General features: G+C 32.9%; 1 protein-coding gene across 6 annotated transcripts in view; it reads right to left on the bottom strand.

Annotated features, from left to right (window-relative positions):
* Positions 1-4,074: 4,074 nt before the first annotated feature.
* Positions 4,075-18,730, bottom strand: part of LOC106078161 (polypeptide N-acetylgalactosaminyltransferase 5-like) — a 140,260-nt gene continuing 125,604 nt past the window's right edge. For 5 of the 6 annotated variants that reach the window (XM_056016589.1, XM_056016581.1, XM_056016598.1 and 2 more), the window contains 10 exons: positions 18,550-18,716; positions 16,496-16,660; positions 14,773-14,986; positions 12,732-12,849; positions 11,908-12,093; positions 11,007-11,135; positions 10,258-10,362; positions 9,734-9,748; positions 9,164-9,292; positions 4,075-8,503 (listed from right to left, as the gene is read on the bottom strand). In XM_056016589.1, the coding sequence (XP_055872564.1) occupies positions 8,357-8,503; positions 9,164-9,292; positions 9,734-9,748; positions 10,258-10,362; positions 11,007-11,135; positions 11,908-12,093; positions 12,732-12,849; positions 14,773-14,986; positions 16,496-16,660; positions 18,550-18,716 (1,375 nt within the window). In that variant the 3' untranslated portion in view covers positions 4,075-8,356. The remainder of the gene's footprint in view (positions 8,504-9,163; positions 9,293-9,733; positions 9,749-10,257; positions 10,363-11,006; positions 11,136-11,907; positions 12,094-12,731; positions 12,850-14,772; positions 14,987-16,495; positions 16,661-18,549; positions 18,717-18,730) is intronic. The other variant, XM_056016623.1, reaches the window with a different exon arrangement.

Below are 18,730 nucleotides of genomic sequence, written 5' to 3'. Positions count from 1 at the left end.
TTTTACATGTAGATACATTTCATGTGCAAACAACACATTGACAGTAGTTTGACACTAACATTAACTTTCCAATAGTTGATAGAGCAATAAAACTCTTCTTGTAACTTTGTCCTGGCAGATCAATTAAAAGTCACATTGTCTAAAGCAGTGTGTCCCAAACTTTTGACATTATTGTACCCCTATTATAATTTTTGTAACGCGGCCTCCCCCCCCCCCCCCCCCCCGAAAAAAATGTTCTTGCATAAGAAGAATGAAATTGTTTTTGCTGAGATGACATATCAAATAATTCGGTTCCCTGGTTGTTAATTTTAATCTGAGATGCTGTTCCACGTCTAATAGTTTGTTCCTTTTTTTTCGACCTTATTTCTACTGTCTACAAATGTTGAAAAAAGCAGCTTCTTATAAGTAGGAAATTGGAAAAATCAAAATGTATTCCAGAACTTCGGCCCATTGTAATTTAGCACACCCCCTTTTTCTCAAATGCTCAGCAATACTAGAGTGTGGCAATATGTGGCGATCCTGACCATTTTAAACCAGGCATATGGAAATGAAACATATTTTAGGACACCTAACAAAGGACATTCAACTCCACATGGCGAAGCTTTAAAACATCTCTCTTTATTGTCATTTTTATATGTAGGCCTACATTAAAAACACCTCTAACAATTAGATATTCATAATTTATTTTAATGTATTAACTGAGCATGGCATAGTTAATGAAATGCAACTCGTACCCCCTCCAAACTATCCCTGTACCCCTGAGGGTACGCCTACCCCACTTTGGGAAACACTGGTCTAAAGTATGCAAACATATTTGATGGCATTTATTGTAGGAAGCGTTTGAATTTTTATAGAAAAATCACAAATTTATAAATCTACACATCTGCTACACATCTGCTACACATATTAAAGATTTTCCTAAAGTTTGTAAAGTGTTCTACATAATCTACATCGTAGTCCAAACCTCCCGCAGGACTACGGGGGATGGCAGCTTGCAGGGTATGAACCCTAGACCATCGAGACGCCCGAACGACAGTCTAGCGGGAGGCAGGCATTTGTCTATATAGGCCTATGCATGCAGGTATTTGGAAAAACAATAATATCTAGGCTACTTGTGTCATAATAATTAATTTTGTTGTTGAGTTAAAAGCTCTTTGAATAAAAAAAAAAGGAATGAATATATCAGCCTATCAGGCATAGGAAAGGAATTCCCTTGTGTGTGTGTGTGATGTATTTCATTAACGTTAAATATTTCTGATCAGACTGAAGGACTCGAGTTGCCATCAAGTTGTTTAATTATGCAATGAAGTTCTTTCTCTTACTTACTTGTTATGGAGGGCACGAAATGGCCTGAGTTGTGCCAAAAAATCCAAAACTTAACTTGTTATGAAGTGTGTGTGTTTCTGATGTAACCACGAGTACGATGGGCAGATGGTTTGGTTATATAAACTGATGAAACCACGAGTACGATGGGCAGATGGTTTGGTTATATAAACTGATGAAACCACGAGTACGATGGGCAGATGGTTTGGTTATATAAACTGATGAAACCACGAGTACGATGGGCAGATGGTTTGGTTATATAAACTGATGAAACCACGAGTACGATGGGCAGATGGTTTGGTTATATAAACTGATGAAACCACGAGTACGATGGGCAGATGGTTTGGTTATATAAACTGATGAAACCACGAGTACGATGTGCAGATGGTTTGGTTATATAAACTGATGAAACCACGAGTACGATGGGCAGATGGTTTGGTTATATAAACTGATGTAACCACGAGTACGATGTGCAGATGGTTTGGTTATATAAACTGATGAAACCACGAGTACGATGGGCAGATGGTTTGGTTATATAAACTGATGTAACCACGAGTACGATGGGCAGATGGTTTGGTTATATAAACTGATGAAACCACGAGTACGATGTGCAGATGGTTTGGTTATATAAACTGATGTAACCACGAGTACGATGGGCAGATGGTTTGGTTATATAAACTGATGAAACCACGAGTACGATGGGCAGATGGTTTGGTTATATAAACTGATGAAACCACGAGTACGATGGGCAGATGGTTTGGTTATATAAACTGATGAAACCACGAGTACGATGGGCAGATGGTTTGGTTATATAAACTGATGAAACCACGAGTACGATGGGCAGATGGTTTGGTTATATAAACTGATGAAACCACGAGTACGATGGGCAGATGGTTTGGTTATATAAACTGATGAAACCACGAGTACGATGTGCAGATGGTTTGGTTATATAAACTGATGAAACCACGAGTACGATGTGCAGATGGTTTGGTTATATAAACTGATGAAACCACGAGTACGATGGGCAGATGGTTTGGTTATATAAACTGATGAAACCACGAGTACGATGGGCAGATGGTTTGGTTATATAAACTGATGAAACCACGAGTACGATGGGCAGATGGTTTGGTTATATAAACTGATGAAACCACGAGTACGATGGGCAGATGGTTTGGTTATATAAACTGATGAAACCACGAGTACGATGGGCAGATGGTTTGGTTATATAAACTGATGAAACCACGAGTACGATGTGCAGATGGTTTGGTTATATAAACTGATGAAACCACGAGTACGATGGGCAGATGGTTTGGTTATATAAACTGATGAAACCACGAGTACGATGTGCAGATGGTTTGGTTATATAAACTGATGAAACCACGAGTACGATGGGCAGATGGTTTGGTTATATAAACTGATGAAACCACGAGTACGATGGGCAGATGGTTTGGTTATATAAACTGATGAAACCACGAGTACGATGGGCAGATGGTTTGGTTATATAAACTGATGAAACCACGAGTACGATGGGCAGATGGTTTGGTTATATAAACTGATGAAACCACGAGTACGATGGGCAGATGGTTTGGTTATATAAACTGATGAAACCACGAGTACGATGGGCAGATGGTTTGGTTATATAAACTGATGAAACCACGAGTACGATGGGCAGATGGTTTGCTTATATAAACTGATGAAACCACGAGGTTGCTTCTTGTAATTCAAGTTAATAAAAAATGGTGAGAAAGTTCAAGGAGGATAACTGAAGCGAAAGTCGAGTGACAGAAAGACGTGTAGCATTACAAAGCGTGTATCAACTCTGTCTGTCTGGTCAAAAGTTTGTACACGTTAGTTCTCCCGCACTCATTCTTTGATCATGATGAAAATTTACACAATTATTTATTGAACCTGACAAAACAAGAATCAATTTTAAAAAAATGAATTAGTTAATTAATTGTCGTTAATTAGTTATTTTGCTATCAAATAAGGGGAATAAATGCTACTTTTGAGAGATGTGAAAGTATATAAAGTTATTCCCCTGATTACGTTTTGCACTCGTTCTTTCTCCCACTTGCCATTCAGGGATCAAAACTGTGCCCACAATTATTCCTAGTCGATGACAAGACATGAACCAATTAATTAATCAATTAGTGATTTTTGTTTATTAATTAATAAAAATGGAGTTTAGTCCTGCATTTTTAAGATACATGGCCCTGATATTAGCAATTCTTCCCTTATATAAGGCTTTGTTTTTAAATTATTTATTCTTTTTTTGTTTCATTTCATTTGTGTTTTTACAAAAATCTGATTTGATTTTACATTCGATTTGAATTTGTCATACTTTGTTAGAAAATAAAATGTAATTATTTATTGAAAATAGACATAAAAATACTTTCTAATATACATTTAAGGAAAGTAACAAAAATAAATCACTTTCTATTATTGAAGTTATAAAATAGGACTATTACAATAGCATGTTCTCTTGTTATCTTCCAACTGAAGTTAATCCATAATTCAAAGTAAAATTAATATCTTTTGGGGCATTCCTAACCCAAATATTTTGTTTAAAACAGATGAATTAAATGTGGACCATCATCATGTATAATAAAATTATTTTATTATTAGTTAACTTTTAAACCCTAATCAGCCTTTCATATATAGATTGATGATTGATTTCTAGTCAATTATTATTTGTAGTGTGACATATTGTGCCAAGATAAAACAACAAATAAATGAACAACTCAAAGGAAATAAAAGAAGTATTTGTTTAATTAGTTCAATAGGAAGGCACTTTCAAGACATGAATAAAACATTGGTTCAAAAATAAAACTCCAGCTTAACACAAAACAAATATCAATTCTACTCAATACTTTTCCCTCACATTCCCAGAACACTTGGTCATTCAAAACTCAACACAAAAACACAATCTCATCAATGGTCTACGTGACAATTGCATATTGCAAGATGTGCATGGGATGTTATCCAAAGAAAGAAAAAACAAGTTCTATCACATCCAACTGAAGGGTAAAGCTAACAGTTTGGTGCCATAATTAGAAACTAAAGAATACTTTATAGCATTCTATTTATGAAACTAAACTTACACCATTCATAATCCTTTTTTTTTCCATGCATCTTTTAAAAGTATCCTACTGTACTTTGTGTGTGAACTACATTGATTTCATAAATAAATATTTTTGTAGCTGTAATTCTTGCATCAAACATTTTTATTAGCAAATCAAACACAAGTTTTGAATGGAATAGAATAAAGAGAGCAGTAATAGTACAAAATAGTTTCCTAACTAGTTGATTCAATATTTAATAGTCAAACCAAGATAGTTGTGAAATTATTAGATCTTAAACATTTCAAGGATAAAAAGAAAATTAGCTACAGTCAACCATATCACTGCATTTACTTGATATAAGTTTAGGTGATATATTAATTCACCAGTCTCTAAAAAGGTAAAAAAACAAAATATTTTTGTTGTGACATCGCATTTGTCAGAAAAAAAAAATTCATGTAATGCTTATTTTATAAAGAAATTTTTTTTTCTTTTGTTTTTGTTTGTTTGTTTTGCATATTAAATCACATTTTAAAATTATAAGCAACAATGAAAAAAAGATTTGCAAATAAATTAGAAATAATACAACTCTCAAAGAAACTTGAAGAAAACTCTTTGTTGCCAACATCTTAGCACATGCAATCACCTAGCTTCATCGCTTCATTCAATTCAGAACATTCATAGAAATGTCTAAACGTTGAAAACAAAACAAGATTTGAAGAGACAGAAATAAAAATAACAAGGATTTCCTAAAGATGGATAAAGTAGGTCATGGCTGGAAACTGGTTTTCTAAATGATGAAATCTTCAAATACATCAACAGAAGTACACACTGACATGGTTCAATGAAATGATATGGGGGGGGGGGGGAATGGCTTGGTTGGGTAGAGAGAGGCATCTAGGTCATAATAATGTCAATATGATGAATTGGATACAATTGTAAGTATAGATATAAATATTTATAGAGGGTTCAGATCAGCAGTCTCAGATATATGGACACATTTACTCAAGGACTGATTCTATGTTGACCTCAAGAACAGCAATGTCCTCACTACCAGTGCATGATGGGAAATGGTACAGTAAAATATTAAGAAAGGAAAAACTAATGAATACATGAAATTAAATAGCCAAGAAGGAAAATAGTTCAGAATTAGAATCAAAGGGCAATAATTCACTCAGATTAATGAATTATGGTTTTGCAAACCATAAAAATCACCAGTGTAACAAATTATGAGAAAGCATGATCATATGGTTATAAGTTCAAGTTATTACTAATTGAAAACACCAAAATTAATGATCAGAATGCAAATATATCAAGCAAAAAAAAAAATTTAAAAAATCAACAGTCATCAACCTCAGATTAAATTCCTTAACCTGTCATACCTTATCTCCCACTAGTCATTAGTGAACTAAAATAAAACACACATCACTATGTACAGTGAATGTACTCTCAGACTCAGTACTTTGAATGATCTCCAATAAATTAAACATTCTTTAGCTCAAGTGACAAGGAACATACAACTGATGATCCTGAAAACAAACACTTGATTCACAATTTCTTAAACAGCTCAATGAAAACTTGTAGCAAAGTGAAATGGATGAAAAAATCCCTAAAGAATGCTATGAACTGATGTGGCCATCTTGTAAAGTGACTATAAACTGATAAGGTTATCTTGTAAAGAGCCTAATATAATTTGAAACATTTATTTTTCCTGTACTTTAATAAATAACATTTTGGCAAGAGGAACGGATAAATGTTTAGGCTTTGTTGAGTCCACTAAATGTTGTGCTTGAGTGTGAGAACAGAACAAAACCTTGAACACATAACTAAACAAACCCTGAACACATAACTTAAACAGAAATGTCTGATGACTTCCCATGATACACAGAACTAAACAAACCCTGAACACATAACTTAAACAGAAATGTCTGATGACTTCCCATGATACACAGAACTAAACAAACCCTGAACACATAACTTAAACAGAAATGTCTGATGACTTCCCATGATACACAGAACTAAAGAAAGCAGTCATCAATTATGCTAAGCAAGTTTGTTGACAGTTTAAAAAAAAAAAGGGAGGCAATCTTCTCTGTTAGTAACCAACCAAGAGTTCTTCTAATGAGAAGATGATTCAAGTGATTGAAATAATTTCAACAAACAATGGAATGTCGTAAGTCCACTGCCTCTGTAAGTCTGAGGTACACAGCACAGCAACCACAATCAACATAAAGTGAAAATGGCTTTTACAAATTTATATTAGTTTTTGTCTGTGATTTCAAATAAAAACAATATAATATTTGTTGACATGCTGTAAAAACAAAATGATAGTATACATGTTGCACAGCAAATAATCAGCTGCTTCTTTCATTTAAGAAACCATCACTCTAAAATAATCCTGATATGAAACCAACCACCAAAATCATTTACCAAGCATTGTGGCCATAAATTCTTAAAAAAAAAAAAAGGTGGGCTTAGTCAACAGTAGCTTTAAATAAAACATGCTTATAGTTATAGTTGTAATTCAAAGATAAATCAAACTTTCATACATATTGATTCAGGAAATGCTATTTGTTTAAGATTTCATTTATATTTGAAAAAAAAACATGAATAACTTACACTATTAAATTCTCACCAAATAATAAGGAAACATTAAAAACTAGATTGAAATCAACTAATTTTGGTCAAAATAATAGCAATAGTAATAGCAATGGCATTTTAGTTTGGGCTAACTTCTAAGTATAAACAAAAAGTATTAATTAGAGCATAACAAAATAAATAGTACTTCCGAGTTTCATACATATGCTTTTAATTTACAAACAACTTTCATACTTAAGTCAGTCCAAGTGAAATACAGACACCTCTTTGAAAATAAAAAAAAACAAACTTGAACCATTAGGAAACAAACATGCTCAACTTAAATATTTGCAATAACAGAAATGAAACAAAATTGAGAAACTTATGCACATAGAAGGCAATATAAGGGCTGAAACCAACTTGAGGCAGTCATCAAACAAGAAGTTCAACAATAGTTTTATCAACTTTTAGAGTTATAGTTTTAGCAACATAGTAACATCAACTAGAGAGATTAATTGATAATAAAAGTATAAAACAAATAGTGTTTTAAGATTAGTATACAATTGAATCATAGAGAAGGTTAATCAATAAATCTATATTTGAGTTTGGTTAGAAATTAAAAAAACAAAAGAAAATCCCAACTTCAAAGTCATTATTTTTGGTATGAACTATAAAAAAAAATAAAAAAAATACAGAACTATAACCAAGGTAGTCTTCAAATGAATGTTGCATTGTAAAAATATATTTAAAAATATTTTGTCCTATAGTGTTTTATATAGTGTAGTATCAGTCACAATATAGAAGATTGAAAGTGTGATCCCATCAAAGATTGTAGAACATGAAAAATAAACATAATGAGCTTCAACTGCAGTACCTACAAAGTTTGTTAAGGAATTCAGAGAAACTGTTTGCCTTTCATAAAGTATGCATCTAGAGCTCACTTGGTACAACGCTTTCATAGCTATCACATCTTTGTGCTTGACCTATCCATTATGTGGACAGGGTTGTGAAGTGGCAAACCAAACAAGTGAGAACATAAAGGTTGTAGTATCACATCCTTGTTAGACTAGTTCTAAAAATTACTACTATAATATGTCTCTGGTGTACCCAAATCCCTAAACAATTTTAACTATGGAAACTTGAACTATTAGCTATATGGACATGACTTGTCAATTAAAATTGTTTACAAAATAAGGGATTCAATTAAAGAATAATCATTTACTTGTACAAATTCAAATTGTTTCTGAAAATGCCTAACTCAAATTTATCTAAAAGAACCCTAAAAAAAAAGTCATCTAAAAGAACCCTAAAAAAAAAAGTCAGTGTGTAAAGTAAAGAAAAAAAAAAGATTATCACATTGAACATTGAGGACAACATTCGTTCTAGAACTACTTTCATTATACATGTGCTGCTCCATCTGTAATCTTCCTCTTCCAAAACCAGATCTGTCTGTCAATGCCAGTACAAGATCTCATAGTAAGCTTCTTGCCGTCCACAGAAACCTCCGCACACTTGTGGGTGTTGGCATGCATTAGAGTGTTGTCCTGTTCAAGACATAAGATTTCAGTTAGATGTCATAATTTTCAACTAACATAGATTTATATGAAATTAAATAAAACAAGAAAGCTACTCTCAAAGTTTTTCATGAGATGAGGTTAAATATTTGAATGTTGTTCCTTTTATGGTTACAGTATTTTAAAAAGTTAATTTTGTTTAAATGTTTCATATTTTACTTCAGAATTGAAGATTATTACATCCTAGCCCAAAACTCCCACAGAATAGCAATAGATGGCAGTGGGTAGGTTTTGAACCTAGGACCATCGGAATGACAATCTGGAGCACATAACACATGCCCAAGAGGTCATCCAACGTTCTACCAAGTCAAAATGAACAAGCACACATACTTTCCAAACTGTATCATACTAAAACGCACCTCCCAAATCTTTAAAATACTCACACACCTTCCAAACTGAATCATACACACACCACCCCATGCTGCATCATACTCACATTCCCTAAGCATAAATTCAAGTTATGATAACTTAAGGTCATCTGAATATTATTAGCCTGGTAATGTCAGCCTGAAATTTTGAAACTAAGAACACCTGGTCATTGTGATGATTGAAAAGAAAATCCTATGAATCCATAGGTCATGATTAAAGAATCTATGCTAATCAAACTAATTTGATGCTAGAAGAACCAACCTCTTTGTAAATCCATTCCTGATTTCCTTTCTGACCATGACAAGGGTAGATAATCACATCTTCTCCACCAGAGTAGTCTAAGCATCCTTCATCTCTTCTTATTTCCCCTAACTTGCTAAGCATCCAATACTTTCAAGATTAAAAAAAAAAAAAAAATAGATAGAAAAATGTGTCACTGATAAAACACAAATGTCTATTTTCAAAATATAAAACAAAACACAAACATTGATATATAAAATGTCATACAAAACACAAACATTAATATACAAAACATAACACAGATGGTTATACAAAAGAGGATATCATACAGAACATTAGTACTGATATACATAATATCAAACAAAATACTAACTCAAATGTACAAAACATTTAACAAAATTAAAACCGGTATTAAATAGGTAATAACAAAAATAAAAGGGTCAAAAATTTAATTCTAAATAAACTGAAGCCTTTGGAGCAGATGTTATCTTGAGAGTCCACTAAAGTAATAGAAAAAATAAAGTGTTCAGTCTAGCAGTGAGAAATACTGACAGTCAATTGAACCATATCCCAACTGAAGCCTTTACTTACCAATGTTCGAGAAATCTTTTGAAGTTATAAGAAAAGAAAACAACTTTTATTTACTTTGTGGAACAAAATTAAAACTATAATGCTAACTATGATTATAGGGTATTGGAAAGTTGACACAAGTGTAACTTTCTCTCCACTAAGCATAACCCCCCTAAATATTATTGACTGCATTTCTTTTCCAAAAGTTGAAGACTAAGGAACAAATATCTGCAAACTGAGACAAACTAGAAACATCCCAAGAATGCCTTGCTGCAAAGCATTCAAAACCTGAAAGAAGCAACATAGCCAAAGAACCAACTAGACCTGTCTACAGGATAAACATGGTACCCAGTGCCCTAGAACAAGTAGACTGGTCTACAGCATACACATGATGCCTTAAAAACAACTAGAATGGTACACATGATGACCTAGAACAAGTTAATAAGACTAGCCTAGAGGATACACATAATGCCTTAAAACAACCAGACAGGCCTCTAGGTCTACATATGGTGACCTAGAACAACTTAGAGCTAAATCATGCTGACCTGGTTTCCTCCCTGATTATGACACTGCCACATGTTGACAGGTTTATGATAATTGTGATGGTCAGCTGGGCTGTCAATACACATTGGTTTGGCTTTACTCCTTATCTGAGAACACAATACATAATATTAATATTAGCCCTACTGTTGAATTAACCTTTTGTTTATTTAACTTATCAAAGACTTAATTAATTTTCACTTTTCACTACATTCACTAAGTCCACAACTATTTTAGTCATCAATAAATGTTAGAATACCAGCATCAATACTATTAGGAATGACTGTATTAGCTCAAAGGGAACATGCCTTAAATCTGTAAATTAAAAGCAGGATATGAGGCCATTTGATGCTTTATTACTATCTACAATTAAATGCTACATTATGACATAAGTTCCTGCCCTTGTAAGCTTGAGGGATGATGATCTAGACAAAAAAAAGCTAATTAATTAATTGACAAATCTTTGTGCTGAGTTGAGTTTGAAAACATAGTAACACCTTATTACAAATCTTAAACTATAAAAGTCATGTGACCAGTGTGGAGGTGGGGGGATGGTCATTAAAATTTTATTTATGACACAATTACAAGAAATAAAAAACTCTCAAAAGAGGAAAAAATAGCTTTCATTTTCATTACATCCACATAACATATTTTTATTAGATGTATACCATGTAGGCAATTACTGAATAAAAGCTTAATCCTGTCAACATTTAATGCTCAATCCCAGAAATAAAAGTATCAACATGGGACTCACCTCTCCTGAAGCCAGAGCATCTCCTGGTACAAACAAATCTGGATAAACATTTTTCACATACCACTCAAAGTTTTTACAGTTGAGATTTTTGCGCAACTCTTTTCTGGCACTCACATCTCCATATTCACCCTTGAAAAAATACATTCCTAAATATTATTTCAATATTTAGATTTAAACATTTGTTCAGATTTATTTCAATGTTTAGATGTATACATTGGTACATATTTATTTCAATGTTTAGATAAAAAAAAAATTCTGATTTATTTTGATGTTTAGATGTATACATTAGTAGTAGTACAGATTTATTTCGATGTTTAGATTTATAAATGTGTACAGATTTATTTCAATGTTTAGATTCATAAATTTGTACAGATTTATTTCAATGCTTAGATTAAAAAAAATTTTCTGATGTATTTTGATGTTTAGATGTATACATTAGTAGTAGTACAGATTTATTTCGATGTTTAGATTTATAAATGTGTACAGATTTATTTCAATGCTTAGATTTATAAATTTGTATAGATTTATTTCAATGTTAAGATTTATAAATTTGTACAGAATTATTTAAATGCTTCGATTCTTAATGACGAAAATATCGCTGAAACGATAAAAAAAAATGAAAAGATCAGCTTTCTTTCTTACAAAAACTGCATTGATCATGATGTGTTTCTTTTTTAAATGTAAAAAAATATTTTTCTTATCTTAAAGGATGAAGTAAGTTTACTAATCTTAGACTTTACAATTCTAAATGTTAACAAAAGTAAACATCTTCAGAATCAAAATGTACATAATCCGAATGAAGATGTATAGAGATTTCTCTCCATGTTATCAATCTAGTTCTTGACTATAGAATGTGAGTAAAGTTTCTGAATGAAGTCTACAATGTAACTGAATAACTAACCAAGTCATAACTGAAGCGTTCATAGTAGTAGTTTTTGTATTCATCCATCCAGACCTCAGCAAGACGAATAGAGTTTTTCTTCACAACATTCACACCAGTCCTCCATTTGTATGGCGACCTTTTCCTGAAGATGTGCCCCACATGTGAACATGGCACTATTTCCAAACTGCCTCCACACATCCAGACCTGTAGAGGAAAATAACAGAGGATAGGATCAGAAGAATAAATCAATCAAGGAACAATGAGTCTGGTAGCATGGATCTAACTGCATAAATAAGGCATTTATTGTGACAAATGACAGACTTTTAATACAAGAAAACCTTTAAGGAAGGCAGATCTTGGACCTGGTCATTTCATACAGAAACATTGTATAACAATCAAACAGACTACCGGAAAGATTTGTTTTGTTTTTTATAAATCTTATTTTATCTTATTATAATAAATATTAAAATAATACTTTTATTGGAAGTATAAAAAAAAAAGAAAAAGTAAATTTTAAAGAAACTCTAAACATTAAAATATTTTTGCTATACAAAGTTCTTTCTTTTGGAACAAATATATTTTATCATTAATCATTTAAGTGAAGAGAAAAATCAACAGTTTCACATTTTTTTGTTTAAAAATTCAAACCATTTTCAATTACAAAATGATATCAAGATATTGAACCTCCCTAAGGATCCCTGAAATTAAGCCAAAATTCATCACATTCAAAGATCCATAAAGTTAATCTGCAGCTAGAGTAATCTCTTGAACAAATTCTATTTTTGTCCCAGACAGTGTAACCAAATGTTTGGTACAGTGTTAAATTATCAAGAGAAACTTACTCTAAAAGATAATTCCAGATTCTCTCCCCCCCAGATGTCCATGCCTGGGTCATAAGTTCCAAGTTTCTCAAAGTATTTCCTGCTTATGGCAAACAATCCACCAGCCATTGTTGGAGATCTAAAACAAAGTTCAGAAGCCAAAAAAAAAAGTAAGATGCCATCCAAATTAGTATATGCAAGATTACAGAGGTTATGATAACACTACACTTCTTCTTACATTAATTAATATGGTAAATATATGAAATAGAAAAATCAATATATTTACAAGACACAAACACAATAGTACAGACAATGACATAGAGCTAGGAGCTGATGGATAACAAAAATGTTTTGAATAAATATTTTCCTCTCTTCAGTTTTGTGAGTGGTAAACAAAAACTGAAATGATTAAAAAAAAAGGTCTAAGTCTAAAAGTAGGGATGTGTAGTAGCAATGTGTATGTGTGAGCCCATGACAGACAGACTGACAGCTTATTGTATTCATCACTGGAGACATCTAATGGCACTGGAATAACTTCATTAAATAACTAGGATTAGAAGATAAGAACAGTATGGCTGAAGGCCAAGATTGGACACGAGACAAATCAATACCCAATTTAAGCATCAAGACCAGACAAAACAATAATATCTCTGGGGTGGAAGTTAAAAAAAAAAAAACAAGATTAAAAAAATATTTTTTTGATTTCTGAATTTTAGATGAAGGTTTCATGAAATCATTTGCTTGAGGTAATCTCCCTTAAGATGTGCTTATGTAAGTTTTCTTGCACACGGCTGATTTGACAGTTAGAACAAAGCTGATATTGTGAACACGAAAACAGATGTATTAGACAATAAAAAATATAATTGAATGTTCCCATGTGACAGGAAAGTTAAATTATTGAAGTCATAGTTTTTTAAAATAAATTTCATTTTTCTGCCATTGTCAAAACAGTTTTTATCCATTACCAGCACTCTGTGCAGAACAAATAAGAATAACAGAATTTTTGTTTTTTCTTGGCTCAGACTGCAAAAGAGATTACAGCTCAGCAGACAAAGAAGAATCTGTTGCAGGTTTTCTGTGGCCACGTATTACATGTTACTAAAGGACATATTTTAGAAGTTGAAATATCCAAATAAAAATGGTCAAATACACCCACAGATGTATGGGAATCTAAATATATGAAAAATGAAGTGTTGAAATCTTAATGGAGACATTTGTACTCATTCCACAGATATGCTAAGACAAATTTGTACAAATGCTCCTTCTTCCCTAGTGCTATTAGAGAATGGAATGGGTTGCCTGAGCCAGCCAGGAAAACCAATGATTTGGCAGAATTAAGTCATTGGTTAACATGCATGACTAGATGCATGATGCATAGGACGTAAACATCATCTTTTTTGAAGTAAGTCTGTATTTTATAAGATAAGATATATACTTATAGTGCCAGCTAAATCTTAGGGAATGTTAGAGCAATTGAGCATGTGATAGCATCAATGGATCCTTGTAAACTGCTGAACCACCCTCCCCCCCCACCTCAAAAAAAAAATACTGGAAAAAACAGAAACTGTACAGGGCTGCTGTCTCTGCGCTGTGTCTTGTTCAGATAAATCTAAATGGAGGTAACACTCAACTAAACAAATAACACAAGGCACAAGACCAACAATATAAAGGTACTCAAAGCTGATAAACAATGTCAAACAAGAAGTTTAATATGTAATGAAGGGAACTGTCGAATGTCAAAAAGTTAAATATCTATCCAAATCCTAAAGCTGACCTCTCTCTAAAGCTGCCAAAAGTATTCTGTGTTTAATTTCATTACACTTTCATGAAACAAATGACATTTCGCACCAAATTCCTAATCCTGTCATAACACTGTACATCTTTAGGAGTCGGAAGAGAATATCTTTTTACTTTGAGTAATATTCTAGAAGAAATTGTAGTTTTGATTTCAAAGTTATGAACCCTTGAAAAGGAACTAATGTTTGTCCCTTTCCCTCTGTAACAAACACACACAAGCACTATTGTATTGAACATATATACAGAGACAGAAAGCTAGTTCTACCTGATAGGAGCTATATCACTACTTCGTCTCTGACGCTCATACTCTGGAATAGCATGCCAAGAAAACTGTAAGTTCCAGTCAAAACCTCCAATGCTGGTGGCCTTGGCACTGCCATACTGATATTTAAGTGTGTCATCTTCAATGACGTCAATGACAGGACACACCACAATAGTTTCATTGGTAGCAATACGATCCAGAAGTGGTTCCAGCCAGCCTGGAGGACAGAATAGAAGCAGTTATCATATTTTGATGTTTCCTTCTCATTTGAGTATGATAATGGTGGCTTTAGTAGTAAACATTTTTTTTGGTTCATTTTTTAAGGTATAATATGATTTAAACTTAAACAATACTTGCTAACAAAATGTGCATTTTTTAAAAAGGTATTGTTAAAGAAAACAAAAACTCTGCAAGAGAAACATTTCAATAGCACCAATGAAAGTATATAATATATGAGTTTTAAATAAAAAACAACAACTAGACAATGGGAGTTTGTATTACACAAACTTGTAGATAGCCCGTTGTGGGACTGTTGTAATCACAAACAAAGCTGTATAATTAAAAGATTTTTTAGTCTATGAGAATTTCTTTGAGAATTAGAATCTTGCTAGAGTGCACATAATTTAGAGCCCATAGAACGATTAAATACCACAAAAAGCCATCTTAATTGTAATATATTAGAACTGGACCATAATATATTGGTTACATTGATTTTAATCTTCATTAATTGTGTTCAACAAGTGAGAATACAACATAGTCTTCAAAGTTCTGTGCTATATCATGTTCTATCTTTTAAAGCTTGTATGCTGATAATGCCATGTTCTCATGTGGCTCAATATGTTGATCACATCTGTTGCTCTAAGTGCCTGGGGTGCTGTTCTAACCAAATGAAAATGTATTTTTTTTAATGCAAAAGACAGACAACTCTGGGGCAACAACAAAATAACAGCCCCTGTCTGTTTACATGATGGAGCCCCAAGCATGCTCAGCTTACAGCTAATTGAAATAAGGGAGACAACAGATTCACTTTAAGAATTTTGAGACAGAGTAGAGCCCCTAGCTTAGATCTATAAACTTGGATATCAGAAATAAGAGAACCCTAAGTTTCCTTTCAGAATAAACAGCTACAAAAATACAAACGTTTAAAAGAGTCTCTCAAAATGACCACTGATAAAGTGTACTATAATCTACATATATATGTCATTTTAAATTGTATTCAACATAGGCACTGATTCAATAAGACTGTTACATTTATAAAGTTACAGAAAAGAAATGGAAACTTAAAACATATATAGGTAATTTTAAATTGTATTTAACATAGGCACTGATTCAATAAGACTGTTGCATGTATAAAGTTACAGAAAAGAAATGGAAACTTCAAACCTCTTCCCTCACAATTCACCCTAATGTACTGAATACAAATGTACAGAGTCACCTTAAAGCTAATTAGTGAGACACTACGAGAAACTCAATGTATAGCCTAATCCTACATCTGAATTGGTTGTTCTCAACTTCATTGACACAGATCTGGTGTAACAAATATGCTGATACAAAGGAAACTGAACTAGATCTATCAGCACAGAGTTCATGTTGGATCTCATCTAAATTACAAACCCTTTCATAAAGTGTTAGGCAACTTCATTATAGATATATAAAAAAAAAGAAAGTGAATTTGTGTTGTCAAAGTTTCTTCCAATATTAAACAGTTTCTCAGTTCAATACTCACCTTCAGTACATTCGCAGTGTGAGTCCAAGAAGGTCACCACATCAGCAGTAGCCACGGCAAAGCCTGTGAGACGTGCACGAATCAACCCTTCTCGCTGCTTCATGCGAGCAATCTTCACAATACCAAGTTTAGCCACATAATCCTCCAGAGGTTTCTTTAGGTGATCTATAGGAGATACAGAGCAAAGGTTCTCCTGCATTTCCTCATGGACATACGTTTTTTTTTAAAGTGCTTTTACAGGAAATTTAGAGAGAATAATGTTGAGGAAAGTTTGGGTGTCGCTGGACAAAATAAAAACTATTCTGAAATGAGCTGTGGAAAAAGTCTTGCCTATTTGGAACAATTCTCCTAAGAGACCTAAAAATTCTTAACGCCAATGAAATCGTGTTCACATGTTTCAGTGGACGGCCATCTTTTCAGATGAGGTTGACCAACCTCAAAAATATATTCCATCCTTCTTAGACTTAAAACATTAACATGACTTTATTGTCCTAAAAGGTCAAATATTCTTTCACTTGGTGTCTTTAACTCTGTTAATATTGTAATAGCTGATTTTCAAAAATAAAAAAAAAAGTTCCAAGTCTACTGTAAAAATACATCAAACTTTGTATTCTCTAATAATCTTTCTATTCCCACTAGTATATAACTATATATATACTTCTTCAAAGTCGAAGAGGAGCACATGTTTCATGTCCTATGAACAAGAAGATGGCTATGGAGTCTGATTCTCAAAAGCCAGTTACATACAGGGCATGGGAAGGTTGGCTCTGCTGAAGCTATGCTTTGCCTTTCTAAGTTTGTGTGTGTGTGTGTGTGTGTGTGCGCGTGTGTGTGTGTGTGTTCTGTGTTCAAACTATTAACTTGCACTCAAATTACAAAAACTTGAATATTTTATTTTGACTTTTCATTTTCCTATAAAGCTGAAATTTCACCCAGTACATTTTATCATATTTCATAAATATCACCTTCCTTAATTAATGAATTAAAAACAATTTTTAATTTACTGTTAAAACTTAATTTTTTTCATCTATTGGACTCAGAACTAACATTTAAATTGTATTTTTCTTAATACTGAGTATCAGTAATATTCCTTTTGCATATAGCCACCTGTTGTTACCGGTCATTGACTTATAGCACCAAACTGCAGGTAGACAACTAAACTTTTGTAGGCATATCTTAACTAATAAAACTTCTAATAACTCAAATAACTTCCTTGTGACCAATACTGAATATTTATAATATAGACAAAATCAGCTTGTGATAAAATGAAATAAATGTAGCAGACTTTGTGATAATAATTTTAACAAAATCTAACACACTTCAATAACACAACCCTTCAGTCTCACATTCTGGAATCGTCTCCCCTAACTTCAATCAAATGACGACAATGCCACCTATGTTTCATCATTTATAACCAATGGCTAACCTCTCCTACCAACACCATGGAAACACACACAAACGCACACTCCGTAACACCAGCCAATGGAGAGATAAGACACATTAGTTTATGAAAAATAAAATATGAAAATGTTTCGTTTACTAAATTATTTGAACCCCAAAGTAGAAATTGATAATTTTTTTTTTACAACTTATTTCACCCTTTCTGCCCCTCTTTGGAAAGTCATTCAAGTAGACAAATATAAATTAATTCTTTATAAAGCTTTGCATGTCTCAAATAGAGCCTAATGGCAAACAGTTCCTGGTTCTTTACATAATGACAACATAATCTTTTACTTGTATTCTAGTTCTCATAAAAACCTTTGTAAATGTTGATTTAGCCCTAAGACTTGGTCAACACTCTTAACAAACATAGATATAGAGATTTCAAATTATATTTTCTATGTCTCTCTTCCCCTTATCTATCTATAGATAAAGAGTTGGAGCGATCCTCTTTTAAAGTTCCTAGGCTTTGGGAATTATAGAAGTATCTAAATTTATGGCCAAAAATGGAACAAATCTGTGCAGCCAGTACAATGCTAAATCTATCTTTATTTTGTCTAAACACCAGATGGTTAGCAGTTCTTGTGAAGACTCCACTTGTGGTCAAGACTTACCCATGTCTGAGAAGTCATCCACCAGGATGATCTCTTTCAGGAGATGGCGGGGTGTCCTATCAATAACACTGTGCACTGTTCGTAGCAGGACAGACCAGGCCTCATTGTGGAAACAGATGACTACACTGGTGTCTGGAAGGACAGATTTGTACTGCTGACTGAGACATCTGAAACACAAGAT

This window comes from Biomphalaria glabrata, chromosome 1 (assembly GCF_947242115.1).
Source record: "Biomphalaria glabrata chromosome 1, xgBioGlab47.1, whole genome shotgun sequence".
Lineage (NCBI taxonomy): Eukaryota > Metazoa > Mollusca > Gastropoda > Planorbidae > Biomphalaria > Biomphalaria glabrata.
The sequence above is the reverse complement of the archived record's forward strand: the minus strand, read 5'-3'. Positions and strand labels throughout refer to the sequence as shown.